The sequence below is a fragment of the Castor canadensis genome, chromosome 7 (assembly GCF_047511655.1).
Source record: "Castor canadensis chromosome 7, mCasCan1.hap1v2, whole genome shotgun sequence".
Classification (NCBI taxonomy): Eukaryota; Metazoa; Chordata; class Mammalia; order Rodentia; family Castoridae; genus Castor; species Castor canadensis.
The window spans coordinates 54,119,460-54,143,040 of NC_133392.1; the positions used below are offsets into that span (position 1 = coordinate 54,119,460).

General features: G+C 46.8%; 2 protein-coding genes across 4 annotated transcripts; one reads left to right on the forward strand and one right to left on the reverse strand.

Annotated features, from left to right (window-relative positions):
- The first annotated feature begins 441 nt into the window (after nt 1–441).
- Nucleotides 442–4,780, forward strand: Ado (2-aminoethanethiol dioxygenase). The gene has a single exon (XM_020185650.2). It carries the CDS (start codon nt 844–846, stop codon nt 1,654–1,656), a length of 813 nt encoding a protein of 270 aa, XP_020041239.1. The 5' UTR covers nt 442–843; the 3' UTR covers nt 1,657–4,780.
- A 2,410-nt stretch (nt 4,781–7,190) lies between these two features.
- Egr2 (early growth response 2) lies at nt 7,191–22,003 on the reverse strand. Of its 3 annotated transcripts, XM_074078965.1 has the most exons (4): nt 21,476–22,003; nt 13,683–13,788; nt 11,042–11,147; nt 7,191–9,663 (listed from the first exon to the last, which is right to left on the reverse strand). In XM_074078965.1, exons 2-4 carry the CDS (start codon nt 13,779–13,781, stop codon nt 8,414–8,416), a joined length of 1,455 nt encoding a protein of 484 aa, XP_073935066.1. In that variant the 5' UTR covers nt 13,782–13,788; nt 21,476–22,003; the 3' UTR covers nt 7,191–8,413. The 3 variants fall into 3 exon arrangements, with proteins under 3 accessions (XP_073935066.1, XP_073935068.1, XP_073935067.1); XM_074078967.1 differs by lacking the exon at nt 13,683–13,788 and having other exon boundaries at nt 21,476–21,999; XM_074078966.1 differs by lacking the exons at nt 13,683–13,788; nt 21,476–22,003 and adding an exon at nt 11,248–13,650.
- Between the last annotated feature and the right edge of the window lie 1,578 nt (nt 22,004–23,581).

The window sequence follows — 23,581 nt, forward strand, 5'->3', positions numbered from 1 at the left end:
TCGACCCCCCTCACCTCCTAAGAAACTTAAAAAATTACGAAAGCACCGTTCCGCGATCCCCGCGGTAGACACAGTACTGCCTAGGCTTTACAACGAGCTAAGTTTGACCCAACAGCGTCCTTGCCGGGGGCAAGGGCAAAGGAAGGCGACCCTTGTTGGCTGACCCGCCCCAAGCGGCGCCAGAAGGTTAACGACCCTCTTGCCCCGTTTGTCTTAGTGGCGGAGAGTCTCCACCACTCCTCGCACCAGCTGCCGGAAGTGCGTCATCCAACCTGCCGGGCATGCCGGGAGTTGTAGTTAAGTCACGAATTCTCTTGCACCGCAATTTTTTTTTTTTTCTCAAATAAGAAAACATCTTGGAACTTCGAGGGGAAATGTCACTGTATGCCAGACGGGTCTAATATTCCTTCCCTTTTCCAGTCGATTGTGCGAACGGTCTCAGCGCTCAGGCGGAACAGCGAACTACAAGTCCCAGCATGCCTCTCAGGTTTCCTGGAGCGCCCAGCCGCCGCTGTGGTTGCGGGCCGCATGAATGGAGCTCCTGGCGTGAGGCAAAGCCTGGCACCGTCCGCGCCGTCGGTACCTGCTCCCGGAGCGTGAGTGCGGGCTGTTAGCCGTGCGCGTGCGCGCTCGGGGGGGGTGTGGGGAACGCGAGGTGAGCGCGCCCGGCCGTTGCGGGCGCGTGGCTGCTGAGGCTGGTGGCGGCGGCGCGCGCCCCACGGGCCAGTAGTTGCTGGGCCTCGCGCCTCGCCCGTGTTGCGGGCAGCCGTGGCGGCCGCCGGGGACCGCAAGGGGCGGAGGAAAGGAGGGGGCCGGCCCCGGCAAGCGGAGGAACAGCCGAACATGCCCCGAGACAACATGGCTTCCCTGATCCAACGGATCGCCCGCCAGGCGTGCCTCACCTTCCGGGGCAGCGGGGGCGGCCGCAATGCTTCCGACCGCGGCGCGGCGTCTGGTTCCGAGGCGCCGATGCCGCCTGGCTTCCCCGAGAACCTGAGCAAGCTAAAGAGCTTGCTGACCCAAGTCCGCGCAGAGGACCTCAACATCGCCCCTCGCAAGGCCACGCTGCAGCCCCTGCCCCCCAACCTGCCGCCGGTCACCTACATGCACATCTACGAGACTGACGGCTTCAGCCTCGGCGTGTTCCTGCTCAAGAGCGGCACGTCCATCCCGCTGCACGACCACCCGGGCATGCACGGAATGCTCAAGGTGCTCTACGGCACCGTACGCATCAGCTGCATGGACAAGCTGGAGGCGGGCGGCGGGCAGCGGCCGCGGGCCCCGCCGCCCGATCAGCAGTTCGAGCCGCCGCTGCAGGCCAGAGAGCTGGAGGCCCTGCGGCCGGGCGTCCTGCGCTCGCGGGCCGAGTACACCGAGGCCAGCGGTCCCTGCGTCCTCACGCCGCATCGGGACAATCTGCACCAGATCGACGCCGTGGACGGACCCGCCGCCTTCCTGGACATCCTGGCCCCACCCTACGACCCCGACGATGGCCGGGACTGTCACTATTACCGGGTGCTGGAGCCATTGAAGCCCAAGGAGGCCTCCGGCTCGGCCTGTGACCTGCCCCGAGAAGTGTGGCTCCTGGAGACCCCTCAGGCCGATGACTTCTGGTGCGAGGGAGAGCCCTATCCAGGTCCCAAGGTCCTCCCCTGAGGCCCCCTGTTCCCGGGAGCGGTGGGCCGAAGATGTGCCCTACCTTGATCAGGGCCGTAGGGCCAGGCTGCCTGCGACCCACCACAAGGGCTCTCTCTCTCTGCACCCCCAGCCTGGGCTTTGGATCTACTGGCATGACCAGCAACCGCTTCCTTGGCAGCCTTAGGAAGCACGGGCGACAGCAGCCACTGGGCACGGTTATGGGGGCGGATGGGAGGCGAGGTTGTTTCCTGGTACTGTCACTGCCAACAGGGCTTTGGTTTGGGGGAGTGGGGCAGGGGACTCTGAAGCGCTTCCATCCTAAAGCCATAATGAAAATACTCTGTTCCCCATTTTATACAATACACTAAGTGGTTTTCTTTGACCCACCTCTTGGGTGAATAGGGATTGTTTTCCACTTCTGCCCCTATGACCTTTTGCCCCTTACAGTTTTAACTTATTGACTATGCATGACCCAGTGGTTTGAATTGCTTTAGTTCAAGTCATTGGTAAAAACTACCTTTAGAGAGATAAGCTACTTTTAAAGTAAGCTATCCTGTCTTAATTCCCTGTGAAAATTAAGTCATCTTTTCAGAGTTTGGGGATCACCCCAAGACATTACTATGCATGTCAAGGACAAGATTTATTTTCTTTCCTCTCCTTGCCCCATGGCTACCTACATCTGTTTTTCTCAGGCATTGTCTACTAAGAAATTCAGCACTTGCATATTTCAGAGAGAGCTGGTCCCTTACAGCTTATCCTCCCCATGAGTCTCCAGGTCTGTCAGTTGAGCAGGTTTTTTTTGTTGTAGATTCACCTTTGATTCAAAGACTATTGTCTTCTAGTGACCTTTTTCTTAACATACTTTAAGAGATAGGGTCATTCTGTATTTTCTAACCAGAAGATTCAGAGAAGCTGAATCTGTTATGCTTCCAAATAACTGTAAAACACTCCTAACAAGCTGTTGAATTCCATACCCCTGTGTCTTCCTGTAAAAGTAGAGAAAAGTATGTTAATGACTGTTTCACATTCTCCCAGGAACTCTGGTGTTCCAGAAGGCTGTGGTTTCAGCTATGTTGCTGGTGATGTTGTCTCAGCCCTCTCAAACGGGAATGAGTGCTTGCTTCATCCAATGTGGTTTTCTGTAGGAAGAGTAGATGATCTAGGCTGGAGTTTTGAGAATTGACTACTTCTAGCCATTTTAGAACCAAAACTTGGGATTAAACGTTTCTCACTCCCAACTCTTGAAATGAATAGTTGTGCTATGTGTAGTTTTATTTTTGTTCTTTTACTAGGCTGAGCAACTTTATCTTGTTTACAAGTGTGTTGACACCATTTGTTTCAGGCCATGGAGCACTGTTTCCCTCTTTTTACTATTTATAGGATTCCTTTTTACACTAAACTTTTCATAAAAACAAACTGTAGAAATAAACACATAAAAATTTGCCCAGCTGTTGTCTAAGCCCTCTTGATTGACTTGCCCAGGTGACAATACTTCTAATATCTGTAATAAGAGAAGATTTACTATTATTGATGGAAAGTGTTTGTTGATCCTGGAGGAATATGTGCTTTTGCCTCATTATGCACACTAGGTTACAGAGACCCAGGGTGAAGGAGTTTTTGTTTCCAGTTTTAAAAATAATATGAAAAAAGCAATTCTTGACCTTATTAATAAGAAAAGGTACTTATTCAACACAACACTCCACTAAGCCCCTGTTGTAACACCTGACACAGGCATAATAGTAAGCATCTCCTCCACCTTGCTGAAGTTCAAGTGTGAAGTGGTTCTTTGTGTCACTCAGTTTGAAAATCAATTCCAGATAGGTAGATGATTTTCTTAGACAAATAAACAAAATTTTTTTCATAGTAAAGCAGTGAGCATTGTGTGGACACCAGTCACATAGTTACCTTTTTAAAATTACATTGTAGCCAAAAGGTGATTATTTACAAAGATTGTTGAAAGCGATGTATATGCTACAATATAATCTAGAGAACATTAAACACATAGAAACTCATCCTGGAAATAGAATAGTAATAAAGGAAGAATTTTTACAAAGGATTTAATTACAAAAAGTGTAAAGCTCTCAATTATAAGCAATTTGGAAGAAAAACTAAGGTGCTTTTCAAAAGAATAACTGAAATTGTTCCAGGCCAAAAGAGCAATATGTTGTCTTTCTAATTTAGTTCAGGAACAGTGAAACTTTTGATGCACTAATAAATTGAGTAAATTAATGGTGAAAATAAAATGTAATTTGTTTTAATGAGCCACTGTGGAAAGAATATGCTCATTACCAAGACACAATGTGGTGCAGAAAAAGCCTTGCACCTCTATGCAGAAACTGTTAGAACTGACTTCCTGTGCTGCTGTTGAGTTTCCATATAGTCCTACAAAGTCAATTATGTTTTAGTAACAACTCTAGGATAAGAGTTACCTTACCCTAGGAAAGACTAATGAGCACAATGGTATTAATCACATAACTTTTTTGTTGTATAATACATGCAATAATTGCTTCTCGTGGATGAGAAGTTGGCTAAACACTTACTGAAGCTTTTAAATTCTCTATAGTTAACATTGGTGACAAGTTATGTCAATGCAGAATTTTATGTACCTACCTACTTCTTGGAGAACTGATTTTTTAACTAAGACTGATTTGATGAGTTGAGTTTATACCAAATGGTGTTTATTAATGAAAATGGTAGTCTGCTTTTTAAGTAATACATGTTTTATCAACAGGAGTCTGTTCTCTGAGCTTTTAATGCAAACAGCCCTTCTCCCAAAATAGACACCTTGTATTCCCCCTTCTGTTGCCTCCTTGTAGCCTTAGTCTTGGCATCTCAGAGGACTCATCACTCTATTGCAGATGATTCTGAATCTTGTGTTCTAGTTCTGCCTGGCAAGGAAGCAGTGTATCTTTAATGTAAACCTCTTCCCATTGCTATTGTAGTCTGCCCTGATAGTAGTTAGGTTTAAATTCAGAACTTAGGGTTATAGCAGAGCCGACCACTGGTCAATTCCATGGCACTGAGGTCTGCCAGCAGAGAAAGAAACCATTTGTTAATGATGCTGAATCTTCAAATCCAGGGATGTTGACATTTCTGATTAAAATCAGTGTACTTATGGAAAATAAAGGCATGTTTTAAATTACTTAGAGATAAGTCTTGTTTATTGTGAAATGGAGAAGGAAAACATTACTTATTATATCTATGTTTTGATCACTTAAAAATTCAGTCTATACTGTCAGATTATATTGTACTAAAAGGTTGTAGCCTACAAACTTAAGTTCAAAAATAATATAAACTTAAAATTAGTGATCTTTGAAATAGGATGACCAAAACACATCAGAAACTATATCTAATTACACTGTTATGTATAACAAAAAACTTTAGTATTTAACCTAAAGAAAAAACGATAGTATAAAAACAAAATTTTATTCTAGAATCTTAAGACTTGAATATTTTTCTTCTCTTTTTTCCTATAGAATTTATGTATTTTTCAGTTTGCACTGGTATGATATCTGTGTTGATACTGACCATTCTTTACACACACACAATGTATTGAACTGTTAAAATGTTACTGCAGCAATTTTTAGTAACATATGAACCAGTTTAGTTTCATTAGCAGTTAGGATACTGAAATTAAATAGCATGGTTTATGAACCCTTGAGAATCTTATTTAGGTTTAATCAACCTGTTTATAATATGAATTGAGCAAAAAGCTTTATGACTTTTAAGAAATTATTTTTCAAATGAAAACTAATGTTTTCAGTTTTTAATGAAAACTAATGGTAACTGAAATATCTATCTGTAGTACTCCATAAAGCATATATAAGGGATTAAAAGGAAATATTTTATGCCTGTTGAGCAAAGTAAAAACTGAGATGTCTTTTGAAAAGTGCCCTGAACATTTAAGCAGACAGGAAAATCTGATTAAAGACACTGAACTAACATGCTGAAATCTAGGAGTAAAACCAACAAGGTGGGCCCTGAGAAAACAATGAGTGTGCTCCTTATTGGATGTGTTACTGCTGCTTTACCAAGCCAAGGTGAAAGTGATTACGCAACCAACTTGGCAGTCATCAAAATGTCTTCAATCTTACTTTAAAAATGATGTTTAGTCTATTGCTTTGTAAACAGTGGTTTAGATTGTCTTGATTGAAAATGGTTTAAAATTAAAGTTTGGGAAGGTGATTACATATTGTACAAAAGTTGAGTGTACTATATTTTAATATGAACTCTTGGTAGAAGGAAAGTATTTGTTAAAAATACAATTATAAAAATGTGATGTGTTTTATACTTACCAAAATTGGATAAACAAGAATGGAAATATGCTGATAAGCTGGGAAATATGAATAATGGGAAATTACAGGTCACTAGAAAAAAATCTGACTCAAGTTTTGAAGTCACTAGTAGTACTAGAGAGCTCTCTACATCCTTGAAATAGGGCTGGAGAAAGATGACACAAAAGGATTTATTAACCCCATAAATTTAATCTCAGATTCCAGTGTTGCTAAAAGGTGGTTTCTGGGAGTAGCTGTGACTGCTATTCTGTAATATAGGCCATCATTTAACAGTCAAATCTGATTGCCTCTTAACAGTGAACTGCAAGCACATGATGGGATTATTCTGCTGTAACTGAATAGTGGGTGCTCCTACATGTTACATTTGTTTAAGAAGCACTGGATACTAAGTGATATTTAGGTCCAGATCTTAAAGATAACTTCACAAAGACATGATCTGTTTGCTTCATATGATAAATTAACAATTTTGGGAGTGATTTTGTGTTTTAAGTCACAAAAGGCTTCTAGTAAAATAACAATGAACCCTATGGTGTATTCTTTTCAAACCATTATCCACTATTCTAAAGGACTACATTTGCACAGTAGCCTTTCTTTAAGACTTTTTAAGGCTAGTGTAGTTTGATAGTCACCTCTAGACCCACCAAACCCATGGCAGATGAATTATCCTTCCAAATAAGGGTAATCAAGTGGGAAGTGAGGACTGGAGAGAAATGAGTCCCAGGGTAATTCCTTTGGCAACCCATTAATGCTGTCATCAGCAGTGTCTGACAGCATTTTTGATCTGAAGAGGTGATAGCACCTTCAAAAAGTTTTTTGTGGTCATGAAATTAACGCTGGAACCTGAAAGTCATTTCCGGCTTGACCACGCCACCACACTTTCCACAAAGCCACATCTTGAGTTCCAGGCCCTGGTCAGAGTTCTGATAGCAGTTGCAAATGTGTAGTCTCCGAGTGGGCACTTGTTTGTAAGTATTTATTTTCCGGAGCCACTCAGGGGCCGAGAAGCTATAGGCTGTTAAAGAGGACGGAACAATGAGTCAAAACAACGCCTCCCCAGATTTATACTAATGCATAAGGGAAATCCCCTCATACTAGTGTTTGATTATGAATGGAGGTTGGAGTAAGAGGGTAGGCTAGTAAAGAATACGTGAAGGTTCTGGCTGTTTTGTTTGTTTGTTTGTTAATAGTTCCACAGGTGTTTAAAGACTTTAATTCCCACCCAGTAAGCATTTCACAAATAATTTCTGCAGCAAGAAATATTGTTGAAAAGTATTTATTTACACTATAGTCATAAACCATCCATTATCTGAATTTCAGTTAGTGGTTTTGTGTTAGAATAGATCATTTATTTTTCCACAACTATTAAGAGCTAATAACCAAACAAATCAGCTCTGGTAACATTATGTACATTCTTATCTGAAATTTGACTACAAAGATAACACTTTTAAGTCACAAAACAGAGCATACAAAAATATACTTTCTAAAAAAAAATTCCAAATATTAATAGGCAGAAATATACAGCCATACTTAACCCAGGGAGTGATTTTTTTTCTCCATAGTAAGGCAACCCATTTACATGCAGACCCTGTAACATTGTCTACATCACACAAGGCACCAAGGACACTTCCAACACAATTGCATGCATCCTAGTTTTCAGAGACTATATGTACATCCCCCTTAAATAAGTTAATCTCTGACTCATTTCAAGAGATCATAAATGCTTTATATTTTTTCCCAAAGGTTCAGAACTTGGAGAACAGTGCACATCAAAAATACACAAAATCTGAGTGGATATACACTGGAAAAATAGTCTTTACGTTTCTCAACTCAAAAAGGAGCAGATATTGCTATGTCCCTCCCATCACATTGCACTTCTCTGAGTTTATAATACATATTGCTTAAAGGGTTGAGACGACTAGATAAGCTTTGATTCACTGTTATAGGGCTGCAGAATGTGGCATAAAGGCCATGCCTCACTCACTGTACAGGGTTCCCCAAATCAGTCCCAAGCCATAAAGTGCACATCAATTTTCTTGTCTTTTTGCCATCCCCACTTGAAGGGATCAGCATCTCCCAACCTACTGTAGAAAAAGTCTCAGATCAACTCTGACATCCATGGTCAAGAAACCTGTAATGGGCCCAAATAAAGGGAAGGGGGAGCAAAACCTAGTCAAACCACCCTTTAAAGCAGGGTCAACCCTCTGGCCTCTAGGCCTGGAGCCCTAACTCCATCCCCTTTGAGCCTCCTCTCCATTGCCTTGGAGTGATAGTCAACTCACCTAAGAGGGACTAAAATGGGCTAAGTTTCAGGAAGGACCTGCTTGGAAAAGGAAAGGAGCAGGGCTGGGCTCCACCAAGGCCCATTGCCCACCAAACGTGGAGGGAGGAGCAGGGAAGGGTGGTAGTGTTTATCGTGCAGCTGGAGTGGACCAAGGGCCTCTGGGGCCTCAAGGAACTGGTGTGTCAGCCTGAGTCTCATCTCAAGGTGTCCTGGTCCGAGAGGAACAAGGGGCCAGTGGCCCTCCGCCAATAGTGCTGTTGCTGCTGCATAGGTTGCCCCCAGCCTGTGAACCCCCAGTGCAAGAGGCTGTGGAGGGGGCCGGCACCGATGAGGAGGGAGCGCTGCTTTTCCGCTCCTTCTGTCTCAGGTGGATCTTGGTATGGCGCTTTCTTTCGTCACTCCTGGCAAACTTACGGCCGCAGTAATCACAGGCAAAGGGCTTCTCACCAGTGTGCGTGCGGATGTGAGTGGTGAGGTGGTCACTACGGCTGAAATTGCGCATGCAAATCCGGCACTGGAAGGGCTTATGCCCTGTGTGGATTCGGATGTGCCGGGTCAGCTCATCAGAACGGGAGAACCGCCGGTCACAGCCTTCTGCTGGGCACGGGTAGGGCCTCTCATGCACTGGTGTCTTGCTAGGTCTGTTGGGGTACTTGCGAGGCCTCAGGATGGGCCGCAGTGGTAGGTGGTGTGGGTTATAGGTGGCAGCAGCAACTGCCGCTGAGCTGCTGCCTGGCAGTCTGGGTCCCTCACTGCCTCCACTGGCCCCTGATCCTGTGACCCCAGCACTGGGCCCCCCCAGGGTAAAGTTACGGATGGTGGAAAGCGGAGTGAGTGGAGGGGGGACCCGCAGGGAGTCCAGGGGGCAGGGAAAAGGCTTGCGATCAGGACCAGCTGTACCATGTAGGTCTCTCTGGCACTGAGATGGGAAAAATCCAGGATAGTCTGGGATCATGGGGAAGAGACCTGGGTCCGTGGCTGGCTTGGGGGATGGGTAGGAAGGAGGTGGTGGGTAGGCCAAAGAAGAGGAGGTGGAGGTGTTGGTTGCCGACAGGAACGCAGAGGGATCCTGGTAGAGATCTCCCGCACAGCCAGAGTAAGGAGGAGGCGGTGGTGGTGGAGAGTAGAGGTGGTCCAGGTCAGGCTGGGTCTGGGACATGGTGCACACACCCAAGGGTCCTGTGGCCAGTGGGTTGGGGGAAGCAGAGGTGACGCTGGACGAGGCTGTGGTTGAAGCTGGGGAGGTGACCCCTTGCAAGATGCCTGCACTCACAATATTGATGATACCTTCTGGGTAGCAGCTGGCACCAGGGTACTGGGGGTCAATGGAGAATTTGCCCATGTAAGTGAAGGTCTGGTTTCTGGGTGCAGAGACAGGCGCAAAGCTGCTAGGGTATGGGAGATCCAAGGACCTCTTCTCCCCAGTCATGTCAATGTTGATCATGCCATCTGGGGAGAGAAAAGGCAGAATGGAGGTGAAGCAATGAGAATGCAGCCAAGAATCTCTTCTCACTCCCTCACCTCCCTCCTCAGTCCATTCCCAAGTTCCAGGTTCCTGATACTGTAGAGCTGAGGCAAAGTCCAACAGTTGGGAAAATTGAGGCCTAGAGACAGTAAGAGGCTAGCCAGAGTCTGGGACTCAAGAACGACTTCCAAGAAAGCAGAATGAGTTCCTCCCAACTCCCCCCACCCCAGCCATCTGTGGCTCTAGTCCCCAATAAAAACAACCAATAATAGCAACAACAATATTAAAAAATTTCCCATCTGCCTGGAACTTCTCTCCCACTCCTTTTCCTGATGGCCCCACCGCCGGGTAACAGGACATGCACTACTCTAGACAGGACCAATCCCAGTCAGTGCAGAAAAGGGGACAGCCCAACAGAGAGAGAAACCCGAGAAAGGGGGTGAGTAATTTTTCCGGTGCTCCTTATCCCCCATGTCTTCTCTTCTTCCCTCTCCCGCAGCGCGCTTTCGCTGAAGGCTGCCTGAGGGAATGGGGCTGCGGAGGAGAGAGTCCATAGGTTTCCCTTCTCTCTCAACAACCTCAGCCTTGTCCAACACCCGCGCATCCCCGCCCCAGCCCAAGGCCAGTGGCTGGGCTTCGAGCAAGGCGCGGAGGCTGCGGGAGACGACTTTCTACAGTATCGCCAAGGAAACCCGCGCCGCCCGTGCCCCCGCGGGCCTTCCTCCGCAGTCCGGGGGCTGCTTCCCGTTGTTGCTCACCCCCCCTCTATCGCCTCCCTGCCTCCGCAGGACGCAGCCGGGTCTTGCTAATCCACTATGCTGACGGAGCGCAGGTAGGGCGCGCCGTGGGGCGCGCCTTGGGGCGCACGAGGAGCGCAGCGCGCTCCAAGATTTTCCTGGAGTAGGCTCTGCCCAAGAGCGAGCTGAAGACGCTATCCTCCGGCCCTATTAGTCGCTCGGCTCTCCAGACGCGCCCCTCTCACCTGTATCCCCAAACTTTACTATCACTTTGCCCTGTCTCAGGAGAGGGGAGGTGCAAATGCAGCCGGTCTAAGGGCCAGCGCAAGCTCCGAAGCCGAGAGGGGCGCCTCTTCCACCCTTACTCTTGCGCCCTGCCGGCGCGCCGTAGCGCACGCACTCGGGTTCATTGGTGACCCGGTGCATCTGCCAGCGCTCCCAGCCTCAGCGCCCTAGTCCCTGTCTTCTCCGGCTCCTCTACTCACTTCAGTCTTTAAAGCCAGTGCAGTCAGCCCGGCCGCCTCGAGCCCCAATCCTGTCTCCCGAGTCCCGCACACCCACCGCTCCCCACCCACCATCTCCGAGACGTACAAGTCCTGTCCTGCGAAGAGGACACGGGACTTACCTCCGGCCACTCCGTTCATCTGGTCAAAGGGGCCTCCCAGTTCGGCATTGGGGAAGATGGTCACCGACGTGGCGGCGAGGTCCTCCACCGGGTAGATGTCAGGCAGCTGGTGCACAAAACCACTGAGAGTTACTGGGATTTTGTCTACTGTCTTGGCGGTCATCATTTGCTCCTCGCACAACCTGGAGACCCAACTCCCTCGCTACCTGAAGTGCCAGAGAAGCCGTTTTGGAGAGGGGTTGGACTGAACCTCGATAGGTATCTCCTTTTGCCCTCCACACTTAGAAACAACCACCAAAAAAAAAAAAAAAAATCCAACAGAAATATAACTAGCAAACAAGTTGCCTGTTTCTTAGAGAAAGAAGAAAAATGGCTATTTGCCACTGACTCTCTCCTGTCTGTGTTCCGGCTGTGGGGAAGCCGGTGTAGTGTTATTATAACAGTCAGTGTGTCCCCTCGCCGAGCTATTAATCAATTGCTGCTCTCTCAGTCGGAAAGTGTTGCTCTAAGTATTTATGGGCAGGTCTTCAATGCCCGTGACGTCGCTGCCCATATATGGACTGAGGAACAGGGCTGGGCCAGGCGGCTTTTGCCGTCACATGGCGGATTTGCATACGGGTTCGGCCTCGCGGGCTCGGAACTACCGGTTCGCTGCCGGTGGAAACCTGCAAGGGTCTGTAGCGCGCGACCTGAGCTGCAGCCCGGGTCCCAAGAGTAGGGATCAGCAGGGAGGGGGCGTGCCACCGACCCCGCTGCAACCACTGCAAGGAGAGCAAGCGGTTAGAGATTGCGGCTCAGCCTCCCCGGGCGGGGAGGAATTCCGGTTCTCCGGGACTTTCCAAAAAAGGCGAAGATCCGGTGATGGCGGCTCCGCCCCCCCAGCCCTTGTTTGGGAGCCATTCCGGAAAATTAAACTTCGGAAAGAAACCGAGCCGAGCCGAGACACTACAGTCAAACCCCTACTCACTTTCTTGGCAGCTCAAAACCGCAAGCAAAAGCAGGCAACAAGAAAAAAAAAAAAAAAAGCTACACGCATTCACGGAAGCTGACTGCTTTTTTCTGAATTACTTGGTGGAAAGAAGTGGCTGGTGATAAGAGTGAATGCGGTATTGCTTTTTTGGAAAGTCTGTTCTATTTATACAAGAGCGAAAACGGAACAGGTTTGGGTTGTTTGTTTAAGTATTTTGGGCATCTTGGGGCTGCGGGGGGTAAACCCTAGCTGCAGGAGCTTCGAGAGAAATCCTCAGCCGGAGACACCCTCTTCCTCTGCCCGCGCGCTCCCCGCCCCCCTTCAGCTGCTGCGCGGATCGGGCGCCCTTCCCGGCGTGTCTGGGCGGCCGGCTGCGTGGGGGCGTCCAGATGGAGTCTTGGACACTTACCCTGCCCCACCACACACACACTCACACACACTCACACTTGCTCCACTTCCGCTACACACATTCCCTCCTCCGCTGCCCTCTTCACACACCCACTCACACACCTTACGCTACACACACACCTCCCTGTTGACAGAGCGCGCCTGTGCGCCCGCCTAGCCAACTAGGTTCCCGGGCTGCAAAGCGGACGCCCAAGCTCGCCAGACAGGACGCTCTGCAAGCTCACTGTCCTCACCCTTACTACCTCTCCCAGTCACCACCACAAACCCCCTGACCCCCGCGATCACACTCTACCGGGGGACGTCCTGCCTGTAGTCGAGCCCTGACCAGAACGCACACTAGGAAGAATATTCTTCCTCTCCCTTGCCAAGAGCCACCTCGGTAAGTCCAGCACGGTCTTGAGTGACGATAAACAGTGTTTCCAACACTAGTTTCGAGCTGCTATCGTCCCACTCGTGTTTCCCTTTGCAAGTTAAAAGAAAGGAAAACAAAAAAACTGACCCCTGTAGAAACCTTTCTACTTACTTCCCAAAGCAAATTTTAAAAACTTTTCAGAATCCTAGATAGAGGCGAGTTGTAGCTCACTGGACGGCTCCAACCTCCCAGCGCGCCCAGCCCACACCAGCAGTGCTCTGGGCCTGGCCAAGGTCCTCCGGGAGACTGATCCCCGGTCCCCAAGACCCGCGCGCCGGCGCCCGCTTGGCCTGTGGTCGCTGGTGCAGACTGCGAACTGTCCCCGCCCTTGCTTACTGCAAAGGCAGACATGGAGACCAGGGATAGAGCGTGGGGGCAGTCAGAAGGGCCGGGTTCGTCTCTTTCCTGCCCCCTACTCTGAGCAGCCCCAGCTTGGAGGGGACCCCGGCGGGCAGGAGCCACGGCGCCACGCCGTGGAGGGAGCGCAGCGCTGCAGACGCTCTCCACAGCTCACCTGCTGTGGCCGCAGGCACACCGCGCCAGCTCCCGCCTGGTCTTCCACACTATGGTCAGGGGGCCTGAGGCAGCCAGAAGCCGTCTCCGCTCCTCTATCCAAGCATCACTAAACCCCCCTGCCTGAGGCAAAAGTTGGCCTCCGGCACCGGCCAGCTCCCTGACTTCAAACACCCAGAGCAAATTTGGGAAAGTTTCTTGCGCTCGCTGAGCCGCTCTCTTCCAAATGGGATGTAAATGAAGAAATCGCAGCAAGGTTGGTACCTTTGTGGGTATCAAGCTCAAGTTTCCATGTCTAAGGAAAAAACAAAAAGAAGAAAAGAAAGCTGCGTTCTTACCACGTGCGCCAGTCCGCTCCGCCTGCGCTCCGGCGGGTCCCGCGGCCCCGGCGCTGACCACGGGCAAGACAACGCCTCAGAGGGAAGCCCGACTCTCATCTCCAGCCTGGGTCCGAAAGAAGGGGGGACGAATTATGCAAATATAGAGCCCGGCGGTGGGGCTCGAGTTACGGCCCCCCGCCAGCCCCAGAGGTGAGGCACCCACCGGCGGCAGGCGCGGGCCGGGCGAATGCTCGCGCTTCGCTCTTCTCGGTGCACGTGGGCGGGCGGGCGGGCAGACAGGAGAATTGCCACAGCCACCCCTCTGCGGGCGCTGCTGCCAATACCACCGGCTGTCGCCGCGCGCCGCCCCGAGGGGGAGCTCCTGGACGCCGGAGTGCCAAGCTAGCCGGGCGCTGAGGGCCGGACATCCGAGAAGGTTGGATCTCTAGAGGGGGAACCGCACGGCCTGCAGCCACCACCCTTCGCTCAGGAGGAGGCTAATGGGGGTAAGATCCGGGAGGTAGCCCCATCCAGGAGTCTCGAAAGCATGTTAGAGTGAGCCTGGAGTGCCAGACCTCTGGAATTCCAAGCTTCCCAAGGACTCTCTCACCCCCTTTTAGAACCTTTGGAGTCACGTCAGTGGAGTGCCAGGGGTGGGGTGGGGCAGGGTCAACCAGGAGCTGCTGGGAGGGTGAGCATGCTCCCAGGAGCATGCCTGGGGCCAGTCCTAGGTAGCCTTTCCTGAACCTCCGCTAAAGTGGATCAGTAGATACTTCCTGTAACCTTTTTTTTTTTTTAAAGAGCGTCTCTAAGTACAAACCTGTAAATATGGATAGCGCAGATAATGAAACAAAATCAAGGAGCACACATTTCAAGTCAGCTAGCCTGTGGATAGGTAAGTTCAAAAAGCTAAAGTGACTTGCCTAAAGCCACGCAGCTGTTAACTGGTCGAGTTCAAACCTGCCACTTGGTCTTCGGAATCCAAGCACAGTTCTTGGTCGCTACATCATGCACTGAGGAAAACCCAGTGCCAGAAAGTGAACAGTATGTTGAGGATTTGGAAGCCTGGCTCAACCTACTGGAGAAGAAACAAGTCACGTCGGTCATTTTCATCTCCTTTCTTTGGTATTTCTAAGGAGAGGGAATCTGAGGTCTGGGCTTTCTAAGGGCAAGGGAGAAGGCTCTGTTATGGGGACATGCCCCATCTGTGTGAAGGGAGAATTTGAGTTTGGGTCTCCAGACCTGTGTTACGGGTGGAATAACCACGTTGGCACAAAGCCAGCGTATTAATGGTGCTGTCATAAGAGAAACCAAATCCTCAGTATCCTTTCTGGAGGCAAGAAGAAGTGAGAGGAGAAAAATGCAGTGACAAATAAAAACTCCAAAGGTGATCACTGAGCAAGACACGGGGCCAGGGAGAGAATGAAGAAGCCAGGAGGGAACTGTGGAGTTGAGTACAAAGAAGTCTCTACTTCTAAGCCCTTAAACTCTTTTTTGTTTTCGTAAAATAATAAATAAATGACTTTTAAAAAGTAGACTTATCAAAATATCCAAATAAATGGGTCATTCATAACATATTGCTCCCACATTCAAATTGGCTTTGTTGGTATTCCAGACCCAGGAAGTAAAATAAGAAAGAATCAGAGAAAACCCTTTAGTAGACTTCTTTGGGGCAAGGGGGGGGGGCAAACATAGGAGGCAGCCAGCAAGTCCTCCAGAGACCCCTCTCTGAGTGGTTTTCAGCTTTTTCCCCCATTCTTTTTGTGTGTGTGCTATTTGATTTTATTCACACAGAGGTACCATTTTTTTCTGATAAGATCCCCCCGATTCTTAACAGTTCTTATTCACAATGTGGTGACAGAATCACAACCAGTCAGGAGGCATGTCACAAATAATTTAACATTTGTGTTTTGATTTACTAAGAAACATGCTTGAACATTATTCTAGGCTCTACCTATTGTAATATGTCATTTTCATTCATCCCCATTCTACTACTGCTGCTGCAGTGAGAGGTAAAGAAAAGAGTGTCGGAATTTTCCCTAACTATGGACACACAGAACACAAACTGGATCCCTAACTCAGATGGCACAGGGCATGTGAAAACCAGGCCAATTTCCACCTCTACCATCAGCCATACCATCTTAAAGATCCCCCTGTAAGCTGAAAAACTAGTAAACCTTTTCCTGTACTCAGGATTACCCTACTTATCCCAGGGGCTATAACCCTAATCCAGGTTATGACAGTCAAGGTTGTGAAGCCGGCATAAAGCATTGCTTTGCATCAGTCTAAATCATGAGTTACTGGCATAAATAATCCAAACAGGAGGCACTAAAACCCTTGTGATTTTACTTTGTTGAAGCATCAGCACTGGTCCAAACAGAAAGTGAACAGGGTTTCTTTTAGCTGTTTCTTGAACAGCCACGTATCCAGTACTTCATCAACAACAAGCCCTGGGGTGGTGTAAAACCAGGTGCCTAAGACCAGGACTGGTTCCCATCTCCACAGAGCTTGCATCAATCACACTGTGGTAAGGTACATAACACAATCACACCATTATAGTGATGACTGATCTCCAAGAAAGGACGAAGGATCCAATCAAGTCCAGGAGGCTAAAGAAGACTTCTCTAAGCAGAGAGCTGAAGGATGTTCAAGGATTGGGGGACGATCCATGCAGAGAACATTCCAGAGAGAAAGAACAGGTGTGCGAGGGCCTCATGAGGAAGACAGCAAAGTACATTTGAGGGACAGAGAAAGCCCAAAGTGAGTGGAAACCTCCCGGTCACCTTCCATGCGTAGTGCATAGGGGAAGAAGGTGGCCAGTACAGGTAGCCTCCTTGGTAGCTACTGTAGAGAGATTTAATCTTTCCAACTCTCCCCTTTCTCTGTTGTCATTTTTTTCCTGGCTAATAACAGTGGCATAATTTTTAGATTTGAAATTTGTCTTACCACTCAGCTTCTGCAAATGAAGAGGAACTTGCCAACAAGGTTTCACCAAGAAGAACATAACAGAAATGCTTACTGACATCAGTATTGTGTCTCTGTGACAGTCCTATTGAAATACATTCCTTAGTTGTCTATTTCTCAATAGGGAGATGATAGAAAATATGAATTTTGTCCGACTTAAAATGAATAGAGTGTGTAAGTGCAGACTTTATAGTAGAAGCATCATGTTGATCTATGGATCACTTTACCATTGCTGGCAAAAAATGAAAGGTAAATTAATGCATCATTTATCATGATTGTTTAAGACAAGGTACACATCAACCTGGGGTCCAGTTTAACAGGTGATAGTTTGTCAGTCTGGTCAGAAAAGCTCAAAACAAAAGCTCTATTCCAAACCATATCTGTTTGTGCTTTTATATTTTTTAACCTTTCATCTCACACATCTAATTTATTATGTATAATTGTATGAAAACGGCATACACTATAGCTAGGGAACTCATGGGTTTTTTAATGCACAGATAACTCGCCTACTTCTATTACCAGGTTATAGGAAGCAACTTTCCCTTTTCCAAATAATGTCAAATTTATGAAAGCTTTGTTTTTATTTTGGCAAAAGGACTAGGCAAGTCAGTGCAACCAGTTGTCAGAGCAATTGTCTCATAGCATTTAAACACAAACCACATTTTTATATGTCAACTGAATAATCTCCTTAAGAATGGTTACCATTTCCTATGCTTATGGGTCTGGATGCCCACATGGCCTTAGTCCATGTCCTAACTCTGCCACTCCCTGGCTGTGTGATCTTCAACCGATATTATGACTTCTCTGTGCTTCAGTTTCCTCATCTGTAAAGTAGGCAAAGTAACCATCAGGTTATTTTGAGCATTAAATATAGTGATATATAAAGTATACGACACACTATCAGTGCATAGTAAGTATTTAATAATTGTTAATTATTAAATTATCATTACCAAATGCTAGCTATGTACCAGATACTGTACTTTGTTGTTCTAGGCTCATTGCTTTATTCCTCATAACCACCTTGAAAAACAGGGCTGTTTATTACACTTTTATAGATGACGGAACTAAGGCTCAGAGAGGATTCATAGCTTGCTGCAACAGTAAGTTGCAGAACCAAAACGTGGCTCCCACTCTCTCAATCCCTAAAGCCCCTGGTTCAAGGGCATCGTAATACCGAACAACCAAAAGCAGATGAAAGCAGAATAACTATTCTTCAAATACTGATATATGAAGTAGTCGTGATCTCTTTCCCCAAACTCTGAGTTTCAGCCTCTGAAAATAATGATGATAGAAGTTCTAAGGGGTCCAGCTTGGGTTGTAAGGAGAAAAGGGAACCTGGAAAACAGTGGCTATTGGTGTATAACTTAAAACAAGCTGTATCTTTGTGGAAAACGTCTTAATTTGGAAAGCCCAATTCCACATTAAAAATAATATAGTTAACATAACACTTTTTTTCCAAAAAAGATAGAAGTGCATAACAATAGTATTGTTCTTTCCAGGAAGTTTGGAAATAGGGAATAGTAATTGAAAATTTAGGAGTTGGGAATGGTTATGAACACCTGTAATCCCAGCCCTCAGCGGCTGAGGCAAGAGTATCAATCATGATTTCCAGACCTGGAGACAATGCAACATAAAGGGCATTCTTAGTCTTAGTCCAGCCCATGCAGGAGCCTTGACTGGTGTGATCTTCTCACCTGTATTCTAGGCTGTCACTTATTTTAACTCTGTAAATCCCCTGACCTTAGAAGTGTGCTCTCTATTGATATTCCAGCGAGCAGGGATCTGGATAGGAACGTGATGTATACCCTCCCAGCAGTGAGAGGGAAGTAGGCCTGGTCCTTCCAAAGCTTTTATACTGTCTCACCAGATGACTCCTAGTTAGTTCTACCCACTGCCTGCTATGCCTAACAGTTTCTATGAGGGATGCTTCATTTCAGTGCAATGATGAGAACCCTAGAAAGCATCCTCTGGAGAGGGCTTTCAGATATCCCACTTTGCAGTGGCTTAAGTTATTACGTTCTGAGTCGCCACCCTCTACAGTCAGGGCTGCTGGTATGGCGGTAGCCAGCAGAGAGGACCACTAAGGACAAGTCTGCCCAGAAGCCCTGGTTAGGCCACCCCCCTCCTTTCTGACTCTTCCATGAGTCATGGATGCAGGACAATGCAGGGAACCCGGGGAATGGAAAGGACACAGGGCAAGAAGTCCTGATATCCCTTTCAGTTCCTCCTCTACCGCTTGCTGATGGGTGGGGGTGATGACAAGTGCTGGAAGGAACCAGCTATGCTCCCCATAGTCACAGCACTCTTGAATGCACTTCAGTGGCAGCCTTGAGAAATAAACTTTTCTTTCTCCATATCTGATGATACTTCTTAACCATATGCCACAAAGTTGTAAAGACATTGCATCACCTCAAGCCTGACAGAACAATAAATAGCAACCCAAAGGCCACAATGTTTAGAAAGAAAGTTTGTGTCTTCACTATTTAGAGGGGAAAAGGCAGTGGGGTCAAAGGAGAGGATAGTGTGGAGAGGGAGAATACAAAAACCTGCCACTGGGTGCAAAACTGAATAGTGGAAAAAGCACTAGATTAGAAATTAAGCTCAGTGGCTGCCTTTCTGCACCAATGATAGTCTCAATAATAATAATGATAATAATAATAATAATAATAAACTGTATTTATTGAACACTTGAGAGAACTAAGCATTCTGCTGCTGCCTTATCTCTTCAAACCTACCAGCCATCCTATGAACTAGATATCATTCATTATTCTTTCAACTTTAAATATCAGGAAACTGAGTCACCAAGGTCCAAGTCACTAAACTAATTAAGTAGAAGTGCCAAGATGTGACCTCAAGCAGTCTGACTCCTTCACTTGTATCCCCAGTACCTAAACCTGTGAAACTAGACAAGTCACCTGCCTTCTCTGAGCCTGTTTCCTCATCTTTAATGTGGGGCTGGGCATGCCTGTTTTACCTGCCTTTGACCAGGGCATTGTGGTAGATCCAAAAAAAAAAAAAAAGGATTAAGAACACCTTCTGGGAAGCAAGACACACAGTGCAAACACTCCCAGGGTGATTTCTGGTTTGCCAGGGTGAGTGTAGATCGGGTAGGGAAGGAAGTTTATAGTTACAGGATAGGAACATGGCATCAATCATTGAATTGAACCTGTTTGGTTCCTGACAAATCCCAAGGCCCTTTCCAAATGGTCTCTTTCCCCTCGGTCACATTGGAGAGTGTTTCAGAGCTGCGTGTTGCTTTTCATCTGGAGATAGGAGAGAAGGAGCTATCCCACAGAGATGTGGGGCCTTTGGAACTGGCCCCTGGCAACTCTGCTTCTCCTGATGCTAATAACAGGCTAGACGCATGGTCACACTCCTTCTTGAATCCTAACAATTAACTGGAATGTGTGTTTCTGCTCAAGAGCTGCTGTGCCTGCAAGACTGTTGTGGTTCCAATATGCTCACCACTGAGTCACAGAACAATTTCAATCAATGGCCTTGTAAGCACACAATCAGTGTCTCCCCAGAGACCTGGCAATTTCCAGCCTTTTCGAATTAAAGAGTTTGCTTTTTAAAAATATGATTGTCCAGCCAACAGCCCATGGAAACTTCAAAAATAGGAAAACTAGAAGAATTTATATCTTTTCTTCTATCTGTTTGGATTTTGGAAAGAGGAAACATGGAAGGCATGCCCCAAATGACTGTTTTTTTGATACTCAGAATCCTGTGGATGGAAGATGCTTTAACAGAATTTAGTCCCTAGCTCTTCCTGTGTTTCAGGCATGTCATCACAAAGTGCTCTCAAGCAGTGGTAAATTGAGTGGACTCTTACAACCAAACATGGAAAACCATATCAGGAAGCCCTATGTATACATATCAGGAAAAGCTGGGTGACTGTAGTTGAACCTGGGTAAACTTGACTCTCTCTACCCAGGCAAATCCCTGATGAAGAAGACACTTTGTCCAAGTCCCCTGGGGTCTGGAAGACACAACTGTTAAACACAGACTCAGCCACAAGGTGCTAGGGCAGGCACTGTGATTAAGCAAGCAAGTAAAGCAGAGAGTGGGTGAGTATACAGGGATGGGCCTGTCTCATATCCAGACACCCAGTTAAGCTCATATTGTGCCTTAATCTAGTTAGTGAACATTTATTAAACACCTTCTATATGCAAGTAACATACTAAGTGCTTAGAAAGCACCAGTGAACAAAACTCCATCTTCATGGAGCCCACATCCTGGAAATTCTTGCGAAATTCTAGGAACCAAAAAAGGGAACACTCGGTTTGTAGTGTCTTCCCCATCTTCAGCCAGAACCACATTTAAACCACCCACACTCAGGTACGAATCTCTCCTAAGGCCATCAGAGAAAGAATACCAGACTTGCTTTGATAACTCATTCCGGTGTTTAATACTCTCGCAAGACATTCTTCAGAGATAGAATACATCCCCTTTCATTATTCATTTTATTTTGTTTTCTCCCCAGGAGACCTGAAAGAAGTTAGTCACCATGTTGTAAGAACTGGTCACAAGCTGGAATATAGCCGCCAGCCTTCTCTGCTTAGCATGGGTGAAATCTCAGTTTCTACAGTCTGTTCTCAGGACTTTTGCCTTTCAGTTCATTCAGTATCCAAATCAACACTTTGAGGAACTCTTTAATTCCCCATGCTCCCCAGGGGTTGTTTATAAAGCCTAATAAGACATTTTAGGTGCCACTCTGCCCTTTCGAGGTCTCTTTTTTTCACTTCCTTTGAGACTCACAATAGGACCTCGTGATGTTGACAAAGCCATAATCACCTTCCCCCCACCCAGAAAAGCCAAGTGAACCCTAGAGAGGCCAAGCGACTTACCTAAGGTCACACAGCTAGAGAGAAGGCAGAGGTGGCATTCTCAGCCAGGTCTCTGGAGCTGAACTCGAGAGCTCTCTCTGCCTAATGGGAGCCTCCACTGTTGGTCGGGAAGCCCCAGGCATGTGGATGCTTGTGCAATGCCTGAGACACTTCGGTGGCTGCTGGCCAGTTGTCATTTAGGTCATGTGTTTTCTTCCCCAGGTGTGTGCTGACCCTGTTCCGTACCCTATGTCATCTTATCCACACACACACCCCCCCCACCATGGTAAGAACTGATGACAATAGAATAAAAGCCACAGTCACCACCAGCCAGCCAGATCCTAGCCTTTAGGTCATTGAAAGCAATTTTGAGTCCTACTCACTCCAACTCCATCCCCTCTAGTTCTCATTTGTCCCATTTCTGTGAGATTGGCACTGACTCAATGGTTGCCACCCTCTGGGTTATCAGCCTGTGGTGCAATCAGAAGAGATTCTCATCTGTGTGGGGTGGCTTAAGTGTGGTTGGGTCTCAACTGGGGTGACCAGCCTGACCAGGGGGAGGAGACAAATTCATCAGCTTCATCAACACTTGGTCTTAATGGTTTTGTTTTTTCCACACTTAGTTAACCTATGCCACAGGTGTGCTCATAGGTGATCATGATATGTTTAGGAGAGATTATTTGTGGCTAAAATTTGGACCCATTGTACCTTGTTCATTTAATGTGCAACTCACCATCCCTTTCGTTTTTTGCCCTGCTGCGAGAAAGCCATTGATATCAGGGAGTCAGTTTACAGGCACAGGAACTTCTGGCACTGTGCTGGCCCACCTTCTGACCTGACCCTGTCAGAATCCTAGTCCCCATAATCTTTATTAGAACAATAGCAACCAAGAAAATGGCCCTTTAAGAAGCTAATTTTAATGATGAACTGACTGACTCCCCACTACAATAATTTAAAACAACCCATACCTCCTACCACAGCTTATAAGTCTTTACATGAAAAGACCTTGCCCTATCCCTGCAATCACACTCTCCGTTCTTCCTACTGTTTACCATGCACAGCCATCCCTTAAACATTCCAAGCCTTTCCCATCTTGGAGCATGTCTGCTGCTGTCCCTTTGTCTAGGATAATCTCTGCCCCTACCCTGTGGTCATCCTATGCCTAGTCCTTTTTAGGGTCTCAGTACAAGCTTTCCTTTCTCAGCCATCCCTACTAATCCCAGTCTGTAGGATTCATTTTCTCACGTAAGGTATATATATTTAGTGAGTATAAGCTCCATGAGGGTAAAGACCATACCTGTCTTGACCATCACTGTAACCCTTGCACCTAGAATAGTTCTGGTACACAGGGAAGAGCAGTCAGCATTTGTTGAATGAAAGGATGAATGAGCAGTGATCAACCAAGTCTAGGATGCACTGCCTTATTATGGTACCTTTGTCTCCCTGAGTCCCAGCTTCCTCATATGTAAAATAAGGGTATTAGCCTATGTGGTATATAAGGCCCTGCAGAATAGTCCATTATTATCTGGCCTGAGGACACATACAGAGTCCAAGAGCTGCACGCTCAACCATTACCTCCAACCGGAGTATGATATTCCAAGTGAGGTGACATCATGAGTTCTGATAAAGGCTTATTAGGCCAAGAGGAAAGGTCTTCCTCTTCTACTAAGGAGTTAGGTATGCTTTTTCCTATGAAGAGGTTGGATGATCCTAATAGGAATTATTTTCTGTGACATTTTTTGGATTGAATCCCATTATCTGGCATTTGCAAATGGCTGGAGAAGATCAATTTTCAGATAAATGCATGAGTTATGCTTAGAAGGAAGACTTAATAGGCTGCAACAACGAGGACCTCTTTTTACTTTTATAAATAAGGGTGATTCATCCTTTTTCAATCTTCAGATAAGTTCCCAGGATTCTATTCTTCTGAATAGATGTTCTTGCTTAAAGACACATAGAAAATAATGAAAAGGAGATAGTTAATAAGAGGCAAAGAAATGGGTTTTTTTTTTTCTATCTAATTAGCGTACAGAACCTTAAAGTAACTTGTATTGCTTCATCTAAGGCAGTTAGGCTGCATGTTGTTTTTGAATGAATACTACTAAATTTCAGTAAGTAAATACCATT

Excerpts from the sequence above, each read along its gene's own strand:
- Ado (XM_020185650.2), top strand. The coding sequence starts at position 844 with ATGCCCCGAGACAACATGGCTTCCCTGATCCAACGGATCGCCCGCCAG.
- Egr2 (XM_074078965.1), bottom strand. The coding sequence starts at position 13,781 with ATGAGAGTCGGGCTTCCCTCTGAGGCGTTGTCTTGCCCGTGGTCAGCG. Across the intron at positions 11,148-13,682 it reads GGAGCGGACTGGCGCACGTG|CTGCCTGACATCTACCCGGT; the intron begins GTAAGAACGCAG and ends TTTGTGCACCAG. Across the intron at positions 9,664-11,041 it reads GATGAACGGAGTGGCCGGAG|ATGGCATGATCAACATTGAC; the intron begins GTAAGTCCCGTG and ends TTCTCTCCCCAG.